The sequence below is a fragment of the Amphiura filiformis genome, unplaced genomic scaffold (assembly GCF_039555335.1).
Source record: "Amphiura filiformis unplaced genomic scaffold, Afil_fr2py scaffold_54, whole genome shotgun sequence".
Classification (NCBI taxonomy): domain Eukaryota; kingdom Metazoa; phylum Echinodermata; class Ophiuroidea; order Amphilepidida; family Amphiuridae; genus Amphiura; species Amphiura filiformis.
Genome location: NW_027305518.1, coordinates 492,890 through 512,369, shown reverse-complemented (window position 1 = coordinate 512,369; position 19,480 = coordinate 492,890). Strand labels below are relative to the sequence as shown.

General features: G+C 36.6%; 1 protein-coding gene across 1 annotated transcript in view; it reads left to right on the top strand.

Moving 5' to 3' along the window:
• LOC140144432 (uncharacterized) overlaps positions 1-19,480 on the top strand; it is a 69,836-nt gene that overhangs the window by 34,418 nt on the left and 15,938 nt on the right. The window contains 6 exon segments of the mRNA XM_072166243.1: positions 9,709-9,930; positions 11,230-11,390; positions 13,076-13,259; positions 14,539-15,642; positions 17,074-17,270; positions 18,422-18,583. Coding sequence (XP_072022344.1) covers positions 9,709-9,930; positions 11,230-11,390; positions 13,076-13,259; positions 14,539-15,642; positions 17,074-17,270; positions 18,422-18,583 — 2,030 coding nt within the window.

Sequence of the window (19,480 nt, the reverse complement as noted above, 5' to 3'; positions counted from 1 at the left end):
CTACTTTTCGGCGTAGTGATAAAAGCCAAACAATTTCTGCCGATTACGAGCTGATCAAACTGTAGTACAAATATCTATTTTATTTTGTATTTGTTTTTGTGTTTTCTATTACGGCATATATTTAAGAAATAAAGGGTAATGCATGATCCTTTACGAAAATAATGTGTCGAGGCAGTAAAAGCGTAAATAATGGGTGAGGCGCAGCGAACCCATTATTTAAACGTTTTACTGCCGAGGACACATTATTTTCGTAAAGGATAATGCTGCACCCTTTATTTCTATTCTATTACCACAAAATAGTGCGATTTAAAGAGAAACTAGAGTCAACAGACGCTGATACAAGCCGCAATTTGACCCCTATAACTTGACCCCTGGGTTACGGATGGGGTCAACTGCTCTTGCATTGTGCTTAGGAAGTCATAAGAAATATTCCTGGTGAATTTCAGCTTAATCGGAACTTATACATGGATTTTGATTTTTTTAAAATTTTGATTGACATTTTGACCCCCTTAATGACCTTTGACCTCAATGAAAAAAAACCTTATACACCGACAAAATGCATTGTTCCAATTTAAATAAAAAAATTCTAACATGTTTAGTTCTCGAGATAAAAATTCTTGAAGTTATTCAGCTAAAAACAGGAAGTGACCTCTTAATGACCTTTGACCCCCAAAATAAAAATACCATGCATACATCAGGGAGCACTTATTCATGTATGCTGGTTATATTATTCTGGTCTGTTTACATTTTGAGATAAAAAAATTTTAAACATTTTGATAATTTTCGCTTTTTGACCGGAAGTAACCCCTTAATGACCTTTGAGCCCAAAACTGTAGGCATCCTAAAGACCCTGGCTAGTAGCAATGCATGTGTGCTAAGGGCGACTCTCTGCTATATAATTTGTAAAGACAGTGATTTTTTGAATATTTTTTACAAATTTTTCAGACTTTCACCGGAAATGACCCCTTAATGACCTTTGACCTCAATCTTTTTAGGAAGTTTTAAGCACTGCCACATGTTGATTCATATGCATGAGTCACATGATCATTGCATGTAATTTGTGGAAGGAGTAGCATTTTTGTGAAATCACATTTTGACCATTATAGCTAGGTCAAAGGTCACAGCGAGGTCAAAGTCAAATGGAAGGTTTGGCCTAGCCCAATGGTCATTTGGGTCAACTTTGGTTGAAATCTGTCAATCCCCTGCGGAGCTATATGCAGTTGATTGCGGTTGCCAGAAGAAAGAAGAAAGAAAGAAGAATTGAGAAGAGACAGCACAAGCCGACGTTTGACGTCGGCTTGTAAATATCACATTTTTTGCCCAAATATTTCAAGTTGTTTACCTCAAGGTGGAACGCCTACACGTATCCAAAGCATATGCATATTCCAATAATACAACCTAACATTCCATTCTCCCCTATAAGCAGGTATGCACATACAATAACACACCCCTGGCATTCCATTCTCCCCTACATAAGCAGGTGTGCTGTGCGCTTTGCTGTGCGCTGTGATGAAAGAAGAACATAAAGTTTGTTGCCCTTGACACTTTATCGCTAATTAATGGTCTGTCACGTGACGCGTTTCAACAAATCACAGTGCGCGATTTTGAATAATGGGTCGTGGGTGTAATAGAATATGATTTAAATGTTATGTAACAGGAAAGGAAAGCACTCTGTGTTTGGACTTACAAGTCGATTTTTCTTTCCTGAATTACCATTTTCTTACATTGTTGTATTATATTGTTTGTATTTTGGTAATTCAAATAAATATTATAACAAATGCAAGCGAATCGCACACAAATTGCTATGCTGTTGACTTGACTATGTATATTATAGGGGCAAGGACTACAACTTCTGCACTGGAAACTTTATTTCAACACAGACAACAATTGTGGAGTAAAGCGCGCTTCAGACTCCGTATTGTACGTACAATATTTTTCGTGACGTCAAAAAGTATTGCACGTCCAATAAATATACGTGCCACGACGAGTTGAATCAGATTAAATAACGCGCTATAACCATGACGGTTCATTGTTTGCTAAATCCAAGCGAGGTCACCCGAAAATCTATGCAAGAGAAATTTCTACTGCTGCTGATGAAAAATCCTAGAGTGCGTTTGGAGGTTTTTCTGCACTTTACCAGTAGGCCTAATAAATTCATTAAAGAAATAAAAATAAAATAAACATTTAGAGGGAGTCGAGGACCTCATGTCCGAGGCCAAGGCCAAGGACTTGGTGTCCGAGGCCAAGGACACGGTGTCCGAGGCCAAGGACAACCCTCCGAGGCCAAGGACTTTTGTCTCCGAGGCCAAGGCCAAGGACCAAGGACTTTCATAAATGAACCATACTAAACCATGTCCAATCAGAGGGGGTCATATTGTCAACATAAGGCAATTGTATGCACTTTAAATAACGCTGCACAGTAAGCCCATCTATAAAACTTTATAAACTAAACATGCCTAAAATGGACTCTTTATCCTACTTTCAACCAACAAAATTGATTTGTTTCTTAGTCTTAGGGAACAACCCAAAAGTTTGATGAAGTCCTATAAACGAAAGTCCTTTCGCTAGAACGCTAACCCATCCACCCTCCCCTCTAACGCAAATGTCAAATATCGACAACTCCAACCTGTAGGCCTATGCATAGGATACAGTGCCGTCGTTATGCATGGTGGATGGGGTGCGACAATGCTAGGATATTGATCACGTTAATGGAAGAAACAAATATTCTATTTTATTGTCAAATATTTTCTTCATACCCTTTTGGCACGAAAAAAAATAATTAGGACTTGCTGGATTTTCAAATTAAAAAGAATCAGCTGCTCACAAAATTAACTTACAAGTTGCAGGTTGCGAGTACTGTACACTATATTGATTTAAAATCATTCAGAAAATACTGAAATTTTATATTAAATCCTTAAAAAAGATCAACTTTGACCGATGTTTTAACGACTTTTTTAACAAACGTAATCTGACTTTTCGACTCCCTCCCTCCCTAACGGAAGGACTTTCGTTAATAGGACTTCATCAAACTTTTGGGTTGTTCCTTTATCTAGACAAGTAGTGAAGATTATAATTACACACTTATGTGTTTGATCCGCATTTAATTCTGTGAGCTGATGAGATTAACCCAAAATAGATGAAATTCATTTGATCACAGTTAGGCCTACCCGGTAATCGAAACATATCCTTCAGTAGCGTCCAATGAGTTTCTTAAAATATCTAAAGAACCTCTTGTGTCTATTCGATATTCCTATTTTAGGAATCATTATTAGCTGAGTGGAATTTTAATATAAAACCACATTTTGGCCATCATGTGCATGTTTTGCAAAGAGCAAAGATGGTAGTTAAGAGTGCACCAAAATATTGACAAACTGTTTTGTATTTCAATCAGGTACAATAAAAAGCTATCCTTGTCATGTTTCTCTAAAAGTTTTAATTTATAACTAAACAGCAGATCATGAGATTGTACTCTTTCACTCTTTAAACATTTGCCTGCATTTTTTGATGATTTTGCCTGTCCTTGTCCGGTCCTTGTTGTCGAGGACCAAGGACTTTGAGGTCCGAGGCCAAGGCCAAGGACTACACGTCCGAGGCCAAGGACTACATGTCCGAGGACCAAGGACTTCAAAACCTGTCCTCGAGGAGTCCTTGAGGCCGAGGACAGTACTCAAGGACTACAACACTGTTTTACTCACTGCTCATCTGATCCACTTTCCCAGGAAACTAAATACCGATACTACTTAGTTTTTTCCCTGGCTTTCCAGACATAATTATGAGTAAACATCAAATTTAATGTTTATAAAACAATCAAATATATATACATTTGTTTGCATTTTGTACATTAATATTAATATTAATAATGTACAAACATTAAAAAAGAGGGCCTAAGAGTATGTCTATTTTTAATCGTATACTAATTCCGCCATGCCCAAACATATTTTATATGAAATCGTGTAAAAACAGACCACTTGTAAATCTATGGAACCCCAAATTCCAATCAAAAATAAAAACAACTTTGTTATCAAATACACTAGGCCTATACATTGTATTACAGGAATTTAATAGATGGTGCATTTTAATAAATAAATAGATTAACACGGGTAACGGACGAGAAATATTTGGCAATACCGGATTTACCACAGAGCCAGTGGATAAAGAAATTAATTAAAATTAAAACAAATTAAATGAGAAAATGAAAGCAAGGACATTTGGTGTTGTTTTAGAATGCGAAGGAGTCCTAAATGTTATCCTGGCCCAGGACACTGATTAATGTAAATTCGACCCATAGTTATTCTGTCTACTTTTGCCAGCATTCAACCTGTTCAATGTAATTTATGCCTATTTTTAATAAAATTCCGAAATCTGATGTACGGTAGGCCTATCAACTTTGTATCGTACACAAATTATGATTCGAGACTATTTCATTTGACACGGTCGTATGGATTTCAAAAGATCGGTCCTATAATAGATATCAAATTCCTCTTGACAATCAACCAATCAGAGAGACATATTTCAGAAATATGTTCGTAACTCTTTCAACTCTGAAATATATATTTCAAGTAATCTCGTTTCACATTTAGCAGCACTTTGGCTTGCAATAAAGCCACGAAGGGACGGTAATGCTAATATACGATTTCAGTCAAATATTGGTGCAAATATACGATTTCGGTCAAATATTTGGCTATTCTTTGCCCAAAATTATGAAATGTTTATTAGTAACAACCCTGAGGGTTTTCGAGTAATTTTAACGAAATAATGAGGTAAAATAAAAGAAAGCCCACTTACAATTTTGGACGCTTCTTAACTGTGGTGTTCTAGGGGAATTAAAATATCACAATTAACATGTTTAATTCAAAATCGTTGTCCTACAAGCACGTGTTAAATGGCTCGATTCACATTAGGTATAAGTTGGGACATTGTCAGATTGTGTGAACATTACAAATACAAACAATAAGGTTGAAAAAAAAGCCATTTAAAAATGATTTTAAAAGATCGTCTATTTTGTAGCTTACACTGATTAGACCAAATATCTGCCTCTGACGAAAAAAATGTTTTCAGGGCCCATGTTAAATTTAATAGGGAAACAGGATACTTTATTGCCAAGGGTAAAGACAAGCTATCTGCCCATTTCCGTAAATGGAGATTTGATTTGTAATTTTTGCTGTATCTATATCATAAAGTTTTGAGGGCTGCATGATCTATTATCCTATGTTTTTTCAACATTTATTGCTGGATTGTATCACTGGTGTTAAATTTGTGCAAAATTTTTGTTTTTGGTGATTTTTTATGATTGCTTTGTAATTCTTTTTGTGTGATATCTTGTAAAAATAAAAAACACAGAAATATAAAAAACCTAAAAAAAACCTAAAAAAAAAAAATGTTTTCCATGCTGATTTGTTTTTTAACGAGTATATCATTTCAAAAAGAAAGAAATAAAGGCGGATATTACTTTTAAAAATCTCAACACATTACTATTAATAGGCCTATAATTAATGAAAAAGTATAGAAGGCGTTGCATCCGGGTCTGATGAGGGGGGAGGGGCATAAGCTGTTTTTGGCAGTTTTCCTATGGATTTTCTAAAATTCAGATCAATTGGGGGGGTATATAATGTAACAAATGCTATGCCAAAACTTAAAACTAGAGCGATAACCGCATCATAGCTGAACCATGTGGCTTCGGCAGTATATTGTGGTAGGCTTATACCACTGTCACCCGGAGTCTGTAATGGACATAATCTCGAAATGCTACGAAGGTATGACCGCCCAAGTGTTGTTAATGAAAGAGGAAAAGTAAAGAATATAAAATAAACTAGAGCAACTGTGCCCTTTGCAAGGGCACAAGGTAAGTTAGGCGGATGACTGTGATGATCTGATCAAGCAGCAATACTGTGCTGGATAGTATTAACTTTAATAAGACTGTTTCATTAATTGCCGTTTTAATATACCTTGATCGTGGAAAGCTGGCATTTTGAAAACTTGACTTTTGACCTCTGTATGACCCCCTTAATGACCTTAAATGAATTTTAAAATATTTAAAACATGTTAAGAATGTCATAAGGATCATTGCATTAAAATTTCAGCTCAATTGAAGCATTTTCAAAACTTGACCTTTGACCCCTTTATTGCCCCTTAATGACCATAATTGAATTTTAAAATATTTTCAACATGTTTAGAATGTCATAAGGATCTTTGCGTTTAAATTTCAGCTCAATTGGAGCATTTTGTAAAACTTGACCTTTGACCCCTTTATGACCCCTTAATGACCTTCAATGAATTTTAAAATATTTTTTAAATGTTTAGAATGTCATATGGATCATTGCATTTAACTTTCAGCTCAATTGGAACATTTTGAAAACATTGACCTTTGACCCCTTTATGACCCCTTAATGACCTTAAATAATTTTTAAAATGTTTTAAACATGTTTAGAATGTCATAAGGATCATTGCATTTAAATTTAAGCTCAATCGGAGCATTTTCGGTTAAAATGACCTTTTTTGACCCCTGTGGCCCCTGGATGACCTCTGACGTTTGGAAATATTTTTATTATATTCTTTATGTTTTCCTCTTTCATATGACACCACTCATGGGATCATACCTTCGTGGCATTTAGAGATATGTCCATTTCAGACCAAATGGTTAGTGAGTTAGTAAGCTAGTAAGCTAGTAACATTCGCTCATATAGGCTGATACCATTTCATGGTTCAGCAAAAATAATAAAAATATCAATATCAATAAAATCAAAACCAGAATAAATACATAGGCCTACAAATAATACTTAAGAAACTGACTAAATCAATATATGACTAAATATAAATGAATCTCTAAATCAATTAATCAATCAGTAATCAATCAATCAATCAATCAATCAATCAATCAATCAATAAACAAATAGGCCTAAATAAATAAATCTATAAATAAATAAATAAATAAATAAGAACTGAATGTGCCATTTATATTATTATTACAATTTTAATATTTTTTATATTAATATCAGTATTAATATTATTAACTTTAAAGGTGCCCATTGATTATATAATAATTCAAGTACAGTTGAATACAAGAAGACATAAAAAGATGTTCATCATTCCGTGCACGAACACTGCACCAAATTTACCACTCTTAGAAATTTGGCATCTCCGTATCAATTAAGGGGGTACTACACCCCTGTCCAATTTTGAGCCTATTTTTGCATTTTTCTCAAAAATTATAGAGCATTGGTGACAAGTAAGATATGTATATTATAGGGGCAAGGACTACAATTACTGCACTGGAAATTTTATTTCAGCACAGACAACAGTTGTGGAGTTACAGTCAAAAATGAGGGAAAACCAATATTTGATCAATAAATCAATAACTACTTGCCTTGAGTTGCTGAATTTTCAGTGCAGTAGTTGTAGTCCTTGCCCCTATAATATACATATCTTACTTGTCACCAATGCGCTATAATTTTTGAGAAAAACGCAAAAATAAGCAAAAAATTGGCTAGGGGTGTAGTACCCCCTTAAGCAACCAATGATTGTGGCAAAATGTATATTTTCCCCTGTACATACTTTTTATTGTACGTGCAATACTTTCTGACGTCACGAAAAATATTGTACATACAATATTGTACGTACAATATGGAGTCTGAAGCGCGCTTTACAGTCAAAAATGACGGAAAAACAATATTTGATCAATAAATCAATAAATACTTGCCTTGAGTTGCTGAATTTTCAGTGCAGTAGTTGTAGTGGACAAATCACAATTGCCAGCCAAGACTATAGTACATGTAGTGAATTTCCACATTTTTTGGAAGAGGCTACTCACATGCCGGATCAATACACATTACACAATGTTACGAGTCTCAATTAAGTTGTTTTTTAAGCCAAGCAACTTAAATAAATCTACAGCCACATCTATATAGGCTCTGATTGTATTGTCAAAATCAACTAAACACTTACCTCAGGTTTTGGACATTAAATGTGGTCAAATTCTCAGCTTTGCACAAGTCTAGTATTAATTAGGTTTAATCTTTGACTATTTTTTCAAAATGATAATTAGCATATTAGCTAATTAGTATATTTTTCTTCCTGAAGCATTATCCAAGAAAACTGCATTATTTGCCAACAGATCTGTTTGACTGTACAAGGACAGATATATATGTAGCTCTATTGTGTTGGAAAAACCCAATGCTATTTTTAGTGAGCACTGGCGTATGTGTACATGTATAGACTTTAACCTGTTTGGCTATGATTGTGTGTGCATCCATAGTCACCAATGACTGGGAATTCCCCTTGATCTATTTTCACAGGCAGTTAATTTTCACACATCGTATAAATTATCATTGGTATAAAAATAAATTGCAAAAGATATATTATTAGCCTTATTGGCACTAAAATGACATAGGTCATGTTTTTTGAGGTGGGACCCAATTGTGTCACATTTTGCAATTTGTCAAAAATCAACTCCATTTTTGTATTTCTTATTATATTTGTAAAAGTTTTCACCCAGACTAGGCAAAAGTATACAGTTTTAGAAAGCATGTATTATCAGGATTGCAAATCTGTCAAGTTTGAATGGATATACAGGGTGTGCCAAAAATATACAGGGTGATTCCAATGAAAAACACCTAAAATATTACATTTCATCATATCATCATTCGTATATAGTATATTATATATAGTATATTAAATTGGAAAATCAGACCCCCTAACAGGTGTTTGTGAATGGTCCCTAAGTCAGACAAATTTTGTCGTGGGAAAAACCTGGAAATGTAATGGAATTTCTTTTTCAATTTTCAGGTCTGGAAAAGTCATGGATATTTGTTATAATTGCAAAAATTATGAAATTTTGTGAATACCAGTTTATTTTAAATTTTAAACTTTGTATATCCATGATTCAGCATCAGAAATCCTACAAAATGCAATAATTGATGAACAAGGTCATGGATATTTCGTAGTTTGGTCATGGAAAGTCTGACATGGAAAGATTGTGGAATATTATTGTCCTGGGGTCCATTTCACTAAACTTTACGAAGGTTCTTAAGTCTCGAAATCATTCGTAACTTACGACAAGTAATAAGTTCCATTTCACTATTAAACTTACTTACGAACGGTAATAGGGATTTACTACAAGGACCATTCGTAAAGTTACGTCTAGTATTGGGTATTCGTAACTTTACGAACGGTTACTTGAGTTACGAAGGGTGAAAAGTTTAGTGAAATGGGCCCCTGAAGGTGTATGGGAACCCTAAAGCAAATAAGAGGGGTGGTGACTTTTAATGAATTACCTCAAATAGCAAAAAATCCCCTTCCAGTAAGTCTCTGAGCATTCAAGCATATTTTATATTCATAACACCATTTTTAGTTCATTACTTTTCTTTGTGCAATTTTGATATTTAAAATGCTCCTTCACTAAAACTATGTGCATCTTATGTAATCCCAGCTGGCATGGGTATTTAAATGTATTTTTACATAGTGTTTTTATAAAGTATATTGTATACATGTGCAATTCTATCTTATTATCTGTATTTCATATTTAATTTCAATGTATGTGTTTTTAAAAGATTTTGATGTATTTTGTTTGACCCCTCGGCACTCCTGAAAACAGTGCTTGCACTGATGGGGTTTCCCCAGGCAAAATAAGAACTAATAAAATAAAATAAAAAATAAAATTGAAGGATACCATGACACATGCATATATTTTGTTTATTTCTTATATTTATTTAGATGGGAAGTCAGTGAATGAAACCGATTTGGATATGACAGATTTGGCAAACGCCTCCACACAAGCAGTCAATACTACAGACCTGAATGGAAGCGACATAAATGTAGCAAATGGTTCAACACGAGCAGTTAATACCACTGATGTGAATGCAACAGACTTGGCCAATGTCTCTACACAGGCGGTTAATGTTGCTGAGTTAGAAACACAGGGTGCACCAGATGCAGGTAAGACTACATAATGACTCATCAGTAGATGGATTTTTTTGTACTTTTTTGTTCTTAAGGTTAGTCTTAGCCCTGGAATTATGGAAACTTTTGGGCCTCATCACTTCTAAATGCTCAGTTTTGGAGAAAATCCCCCAAAACAGGGTTTTTTGCCCAAATGTTCCCGTCACCGTAACTAAAAATTTGAGTAAAAACTTTTTTTATTAATTTTGGAAAACTACATAAATATCTAGGACCCGTTTCTTTACTTTTTTGAATTTTGAGCAACTTGACAACTTTCTTCAAAAATCGTTGAAAAAGCTCAATTTTGGCCCAAATTTCAAATATTTTTGACAAAGTTGGTCAAAATTCAAAAAAATAAAAAACAGGTCCTAGATATTTTTATGTAGTTTTTAAAAATTAATAAAAAAAATTTTTACTCAAAATTTTTTTGTTACGGTAACCGAAAAAATTTGGGCCAAAAAAACTGTTTTGTTTTGTTTTTTCTCCAAAACTTGAGCATTTTTGCCTAAATTTGACCTCACAAATGGATTCATTAAGCCATTTCCATTCTAAATATTTAGAAGTTATGAGACCCCAAATTAAAGTTTCTATAATTCCAAGGTTATGACCACCCTTAAATGTGGGGAGATGGTTATGGGTGCATGCAGTGTCGCATTTGGTGAGACAAAACCTAGAGAAAAAAGAATAAAACCTATGAAACAATTTTCAGACCTGGAAAAACGGACAACTCTTAAAGTGCCAAAGTCGTGGAAACCCATGTAATCTGCTAAATTTGATCGATAACAGAATAAAATACACTGTAAATGTAAAGGCATGAAATGAATGCAACAGAATCCTAAATCTTCCCATGAAAATTGGGCTATTCCTGTTTAAATCCATACCCCCCATATAGAAAACATTTAAACCTTGATCTCCCACACAGGGATTGTGAATTTCTCATTGAATGGGTGACTCCATTTGAAATCAACACCCCCTGTGTGGAAGATTAAGGTCATGTCTTCCATAGGAGGTGTATGAAATAGCCTATTGTTATATTATAATTTTGTCACAGAAATGATTTTCTCAAAGATGCCGGTATCCAGTAATCAATTTCCTGAGGGAAAAAAATCCTAAGCAAAACCATGCTCAGTGAGGTCTATTAATAAACTCTTTAGGCCACCAGCCCACAGAGGAAAACAAAAAATTATATATGTACAATTTATTTTCCTTGGAGGACTTCATACAAAAAGCAATATACATAATACAAACATTTGGCAAAATTATCAGATCATTTTCAACCACTCTTGTTATCCACAGATCCTGCTGATATGGCTACTCAAGCCTACCAGGAAACCACAGATGAGGATGGGGATGTTGGAGAGGAGGATAAGGATGGTGGAGAAAAAACAGATCTTGCTGATGCATCTACCTTGGCATATGAACCTGATAGAGTATCAGACACAGAGGATGATGAAAAGGTGGCTATATTTAGAGAATAAACAATAGGAATTTTGTTTTTATTATCTTCTACCGTGTGATAGAAGACAGGCAGGTCCAATATTTTGAGTAGTGGATGCCAGCACATGTCATTCTTTACTCAGTTTAATAGATCAATATTATTTTATTATTTAACTATTTATAAGCTATATTGACCAAAAATTAAGTTGCCATCATAAAACTCCCCTTAATCTAAAATGAACAAGACTTCTTAATTGAACAAGACTTGTTTAAAAATTTACTGCAAGCATGTAGAGCAGGCCTTCTCAACTGGCGGCGCGCGTGCCACTTGTGGCACTTGGAGTTAGTCCAAGTGGCGCACGAAGTGGCACACATTAAATTTTCTAATTTTTTTCACATACATTTTTAAACAGAAAAGGGGTAAAATACCACATCGGAGCCTTTTAGAACGCCCTGAAATCTCATAGCTTCCGGGGGCCCCCGTGGCCAGCTTTCACACTGACTGACTGGGGCCATAAGGAAGGCCCTCTGACCACATCCGCTATGCGGTCAGTCGCGCACACGCTCCCTCGCAAAATCCTCCCTTAACATGTTGATAAGTTGGCACTTCATGATCACTAAAATATCCCAGTTGGCACTTCAAATAAACTAGTTGAGAAGGCCTGATGTAGAGTATTACGCACTAGGTCTACACATACAATTTTTTTATTTTGTTGAAATAAATACATTCTGATTTATCCCAGTGGCAGCAAAATAAATGTATTGATACTGTATGGAGACCAACATTATATTTTTATTGTGGATTTTGTTCCAAAGACAAATGAAGACATTTTAGTGGTGTTTCACTAATACACTAGTGGTTTCATCAGACTGCCAACCCATCACATCTGACTCTTGACCAACTTTTCAAGGCCCAACCACAATTAGTCAAGAGAGTTGGGTGGGGGTCTAGGTATGACCGGAATACTCTTATTATAACATTTGAAGTGCTCCAGAGTATCCAATTCAGTTCTAATGGTTAAGTCAATTCAGAAACTGGTTTTTAAAATAAATTCTTAAACACTTGAGAACGTTCCTCAAATCTTATTGGTTTTTGACCTGTGTGATATGACACGATATCACACGGGTCAGCATGTGTGCATCAACGCGATACACATACTCGCTATTTGAACCAATCGGAGGCCCATAGCAACAACGGGACTGATCGATTTTAAGCCCTAGGTAGTTCCTTGTAAAATGTAGGATTTAATTTGATTAAAATTTGTAATACTTATGATATTTCTATTTGAATTGAAGTGTTTAAGAATGAGAATAAAGGTATTGTTTTTAGCAGCTGTCGTGCATCTATCGTCTCATATAATACAGGCGACATCATTATTTTTGGCGTAAAACAACTCGGTTTCGCCTCGTTGTTTTACTTAAAATAATGATGTCGCATGGTTATATGAGACAATAGATGTACTCCAGTGGCTAAAACCAATACCTTTATTCTCTAAAAATTGATCAGTTTGTGCAGCACTGAACTGTTCAAAGATTATATTTTTATTGTTTTAGAAGAACCGTTAGCCACTTGAGTCATCTATTCATTGCTTACACGGGCACACCTGGTCAACCCAAGCCTTCTTTAAGTGGTGAAAACTCACTGTACAATATAATCCAGTTGATTTTTTTTCAATTATTATTTTCAACTTTGTACCATATTCAGGATGAAGACAACCAAACTTCAGACTCTGCCCTTCAGCCCACTCAAGCCTTTGTTGTACCTTCACCTATCGCTAAGAATAAGGAAGACAGTGAAGCTATGGATACGGATGACTCTATGGCAGATGAACCCACTCAGTCATTTGTGGATGTACCGACACAACCACCAATGAATTCAACACAAAATGGTAGGTGGGGATGTTTTACTCTCGGCCTGGCTGGTTTGTAGTCATTTGTCACTAAACAAACCGTCTGGTGACAAGCTCTAAGTTTGTTGTTTCTGATCGGTTCAAACCGAACCTGGAATTTTTACGGGTTTCATCGGCTTTGGTTTTTGATTGACATCCCGGTTGATTAACAGCCATGCAGTGATTTAAATTCACATAATGTACACAAGTATATGCTTCAGTTTCTCTGGCTTGATTGTGCCGCCCCTAGTCTAGTCCTATCATTCTGTTGCAAAGTCCCTCATGTTGAGGGACTGTCCCTCATTTGGGGTTTTCCAAAGTGAAAAAGATGGACAGTCCTGCTCTCTGAAAATTTCAGTGATGGCAAATTTAAATGTAAGAACAGCAGAAAATGATGCAAATTTTTCTATAGTATTCTCTTTAGTCTATTGTGATAAATTTAGACCTGCAAAACCTTCTCTGAATTCTGAAAGTATTGCACACCTCAAGTCTTTGAATTTGTTGGTACCTGGTTTGTGGACATGTACAAGGTTTTGGCCTCAATGTCTATCTTTCCGACTTTGATAAGTTGGCAGGTCTGACACTCTTGCGCTTGTGGTTTTCAGTTTTAGCTACAAATCTGGGCGGTTTGAGCTTGTTGCGAGACGGTTTGTTTAGTGACAAAGGAGCACAAACGGACTAAGACCAAGACTAGGTATGTTTAGGATGTTTCAACTACTTCATCACTGTTAAAAGATCACAGCTTGATTCAGAATGGGTGATGCAATTCACAGCCTCATCCCCAACTTTACTCATCAAACTTGAGATTTTGGCATATGAAGAAGGCTCATGTTTTTTTTCATAACCCTAGTGAAATTTTATGTCCATGGTATATGTTTCCTTTTGATGGTATGGAAAAAATATGCTAGCCTCATCCCCCATGATGACATAAAACCCATCCTGTTCTATAGCCCATTGTGTGACATGCTTTTGCTATGTGTATCCAGACTGCTGGAGGAATTGAACTAAAAGTTTGGAAGCAAATTATTTTGGCGATTGTTCTCCATGTATGTTAGAAAATACAAAAAATTGGACTGCCCATAATCTCCTCAAGCCAAGTTATTGTCAAAATTGGTTTATAAAACGTTAGAATCTGTGAATCAGTCCCTGCAAAGATCCTCATGAAAAGATATATTGAATTGAAGTAAATTTACTCTCATAGATTTTCAAAAATCTACACAGAATCAAGTGAATATTCTGCAACAAAATTCTAACCCAGATATATTTATATTTCTTTCAGATGATTTGGAAGAAAATGATCTGGCCATGGCAGCAACGCAAGCAGTGAGATTCAATACAGATGATGATGATGATATAGCCCCAACACAAGCATATGGGGGTGACGATGCGATGGCTGCAACACAAGCTTATGGGGGTGACGATGCGATGGCTGCAACTCAAGCATATGGTGGTGATGATGCGATGGCTGCAACTCAAGCGTACGGTGGTGATGACGCAATGGCCGCAACACAAGCATACGGTGGTGCCGACGATGATGCAGAGGCACCAACACTTGCTTATGGTAATGAGGACACACCCGATGTTGCCATGGCAGCCACACAAGCTTGCACAGGTGATGACCCATTTGCACCAACTCAAAAGTATGCACCTGATGACAGTATGGCGCCTACGCAGGCTTATGGGGCGGATGATGATGCAATGGCCGCTACACAAGCCTACACAGACTACGCCGATATGCCAACTTTAGCTTGCAATAATGTATCACCAAAGAAACATAAATCTGGAGAAAAGGAAAGTGATGATGATGAAACAGATGGGGAGGTGGACCCAGATGAGCCAACTCAAGCATATGGGCTGGATGATGTTGATGCACCTACACAAGCATATCTCAATGAAGATGGTGATGATGATGACGATGATATGGCACCAACACAGGCGTATGGTGGTGATGTTGCAGACCAGCCTACCCTTGCAGTTCATACAGGAGATGAGGACAAGGATGATGATGCTGATGCGCCAACATTGGCGTATGGTAATGAGGACGGAGATGAGGACAAGGAGGATGATGCTGTTGCACCAACACTGGCATATGGTAATGAGGAAGGAGGTGAGGACAAGGATGATGATGCTGATATGCCAACACTGGCATATGGTAATGAGGAAGGAGACGAGGACAAAGATGATGCTGATGATGCGGATGCACCAACAATGGCATATGGTAATGAGGAAGGGGATGAGGACAAGGATGATGATGTTGATATGCCAACACTGGCATATGGTAATGAGGAGGATGAAGATACCAAGAAATCAGATGGAGATGATAAAGAAGCAGGAGTGGATGATAGTGAGGAGCCAACACAAGCCTATGGACTGGGAGAAGAAGGTAAGGAATGTCTACATTTCTCTATAATGTCCCAAGAGTCAGGCTGCTATCTTGTAATGTTTGCTACATTTATGTATGGACATGTAATGGAACACTGACCAATTTGTCACATTAAATACACTAACATAGGGGTAAATTAATAAGTTTTTGGTTATGTATGTATAATTAAACTGATAATAGAGGTTATTCCTGTGACATTACATGTCTGCCATCTTGTAGGGACAGCCTCTGTTTGGATGCTTTCAGCATTTAATCCATTCTGCAGAAACTTGAAACACAGCACTAATGCACAATAACAGTTGAGTAATAAGCTGTGCTCTATATTTAGTGTCCAATGTGCTATTCCAGTTGAATTGTACACTACCCCTGTGGAAGATATTTCTAATATCTTCCACAAGGGGAGTATGTTTTTCAAATGTAATTGGTCAGAGTTAATCATTTTGAAACCAATACTCCCCCTGTATTATGGCTTAACATATATATCTTCCACAACTGGAGCAAGTCTTTCAAATGGAAGTTGCCAAATTGTGTATTCTATTCAAAACTGATACTCCCTCTGTGACAGACTTTAGCTAAATCTTCCACAGGGGTAGTGTGGAATTTAAATGGAATAGCCCAATGCATCTACACACAGATCAATTTGTACCACACGATGGGAAAGGAGGAATAACCTGTAGAAGTTCCATGTGATATCTAGCATTAGCTGACTACCGTATTGTTTGTAATAAACGCTCCCCCTCTAATAAACGCCCCCCTCCAATTTTTCTGTGAAAAATGGACAAAAATGCAAACATCTCCATGCCATCTCGTGTAGGTAAGCTTAAAACTTGCATCAGTCATGTCAGTCACGATCGCAAAATTGAATGGACAAAACCTATTATGACTCAACTCCCATCCTTTTTATTGCCTAATTATGGTAGAATTTCACTAATTCCATGCACTTACAGGTGTAATTTTGTTGTATTCCCCACGAAAATATCATTTTCCGTGGGAGCCGCCATCATGTATAGTGTAAATTCCTCCTTTTAATAGGAGCACCATCGGGAAATTGAACACGATTTTTAAGCTTTTTTCACTGACAATTCACTTCCAATAAACGCCCCCCTTTTGGAAAAATGCAACGCCCCCGGGGCGTTTATTACAAACAATACGGTATCTGGCTTTATATAGGAAATCATGAATATTTTGTTTTTTTCATTAAATATCCTTCATATTTCATCCTTTATATATTGGGCTATTCCAGTTGAAATCCATACACCCCTTATGGAAGGCATGACCTTAATCTTCCACACAGGGGGTGTAAATTTCAAATGAGGTTACCTGAATGGGGATTCCATTTGAATTCTACATCCCCTGTGTGGGAGATAAAGGTCATGTCTTCCATACGGGGTGTATGGATTGTAACAGGACTAGCCCATTGCTTGATTTCAGACCAAGCTGCTGTTGATGACAGTGAAGAACCAACTCAAGCATATGGATTGGAACCAGGACAAGATGACAGCAAACCAGGTATGAATGATGAAGATGAACCAACCCAGGCCTATGGGGAGGTCCCTGCTGAAGACACTGAGGATAATACAGAGGAGATACCCACAGCATCAGCAGCAGCTAGTGAGGAGGGAGAGACAGTAAGTCTAATAATAATGGTACAAGATGGGTGTTAGATCATTCTCAATAATTAAGAATTGGAATAATACCCGGGAAATTGACTCCCGCCCAAAAATTGTGGTTAAAAACCAGCTGCTTTATACGTGAAGGTCATTTAAAAAAAATATATTTGCAAGCCTCGCCCTACACAGTTTATTGGCCCCATGGTGAGTTGATAAACCTGGTCCCTGTGGTCCCTAGCCACAAAATCCAATTATAAGATACCAGAGTTCAATTAGAGAATAAGCGATAGGAATTTTTATTTTGCCTATCCTCTACCGTGTGATAGGCGACAGGCAGGTCCAATATTTTGAGTAGTGGATGCCGGCGCAGCGGTATCCACTACGATAAAAATATTGGACCTGCCTGTCGCCTATCATAGGTAGAGGATAGGCAAAATAAAAATTCCTATCGCTTATTCTCATTCTTAGTCAGTTAAATATTATTTTAATAACTGTAAACAATTTTTTTAAAGCAAAAACTAAGTTACCGTCATAAAACTCCCCTCATTATAAAATGAAGCGAAACTTGTTTACAACTTCACGTATTCTGTTGCGGCGTACTGCTAAGCGGCGTTCGCGTATTCCGCACTAGTCTACGCATCCAGCGCGATACATTCGGGCACCTCTACACGCGTGTTACGCATTATCAAGATGCATGATGGCGTGGGGTCGTCACGGCCTGATAGACAGCACCGAAATCATGCGATTGTCCAATCAGAAATGTATCTACGAACTAAACCACTCCCACTGACTAAGAATGTCAAACAATGCTGCTGTTTAACTTGTTTACCGTAAATATTTTTGTAGGTGTATATTTTCAGTAATTATAATAACATTGCTACATACGCACAACTGTTTGAAGACATTTGTTTGAAGACAATGTAAAACAAACTTAGTGCAAATTTCACTCACCACTTTGATTTGATCCCTGGTGATACTTGTACCCCAGATACAGGATTTTGGTGTAGACCAGGAGCCAAAATGTTATGACCATTGGGTAAATGGCTCCTGGGTGCCTGCTTATTTCAAAGCTTGGACCCACTTCATCAATTTGGGCATTGAGGATTTTTTAATAGCTCAGTCGCACCGTATGACATTCATTATTTTCTTACCTGTACCTTTCTTTGCAGCAAATCCCAGACAGCCAGGGTGAAGTTACTGAAGAATTACCCAACAGGACCCGGCGTATTGAATCCTTATTAGCCCAGGTCCCTGCCAAATCAGCCATGACTAGTCCTGGTAGAGAAGCTAATCAGAAGAAGAAAGTCTTACATGTGGCGTTTAAGGAAAATGTGAGTAAGGTGATGAAAAAAGAAAAATGTCTGATCCATAAAACTGTTAGATTTTGCTCTTGCTAGAAGATTACTAAGTAGTCTAACAGAGATCTATATACCGTGTTGTATGTAATAAACTCTCCCCCCTCTAATAAACGCCTCTCTAATTTTCCATGAAAAATTGACAAAAATGCAAACATTTCCATGCCATATCATGTGAGTAAGTTTAAACATGCATCAGTCATGTCAGTGACGATCACTAAATTGCATGGACAAAACCTATTATGACTCAAACTTCCATCCATTTCATTGCCTAATTATGGTAGAATTTCACCAGATTCTTGCTTAATGTTCCACTCGATTTCCGTGTACGGCACCATAGTAGTAGCATTAGTATAGTCGTAAATCCTTCCTTTCTACAGGAGCACCATCGGAAAATTGAACCTGATTTTAAAGTTTTTTTCATTGACAATTCACTTCCAATATACGCCCCCCCCCTTTGGAAAAATGCAACCCCCCCGGGGCGTTTGTTTATTACAAACAATATGGTATGTATGTAAATTCATTGAATTATTTTGTCCCCCCAAAAAAAAGCAGGGGCATCACAATTTTTTGCATCAATTGGTAATTAAGTATAACTTTGGAACAGCATGAGCTGCAACTCTGCAAATGGTTCCATTTTAAAGCTTAAATCTTGCTGTTATTTGGTGAGTAAAATATCATGTAAAATTGGTTTTCGTAAAATGTGTATAATTGTGCTCTAACCTTGGTGCAAGTGCATATATCTTGAAGAGCACAAATCTGATGAGAAAGCAAAGTTTGGGGTAGAGGTTTATAAATATAGTAAGAAAGAAAGATAAAGAAAAGAAAACCAATTTTCCTGACAATATTACTGGCAACTGAACATTACCCATA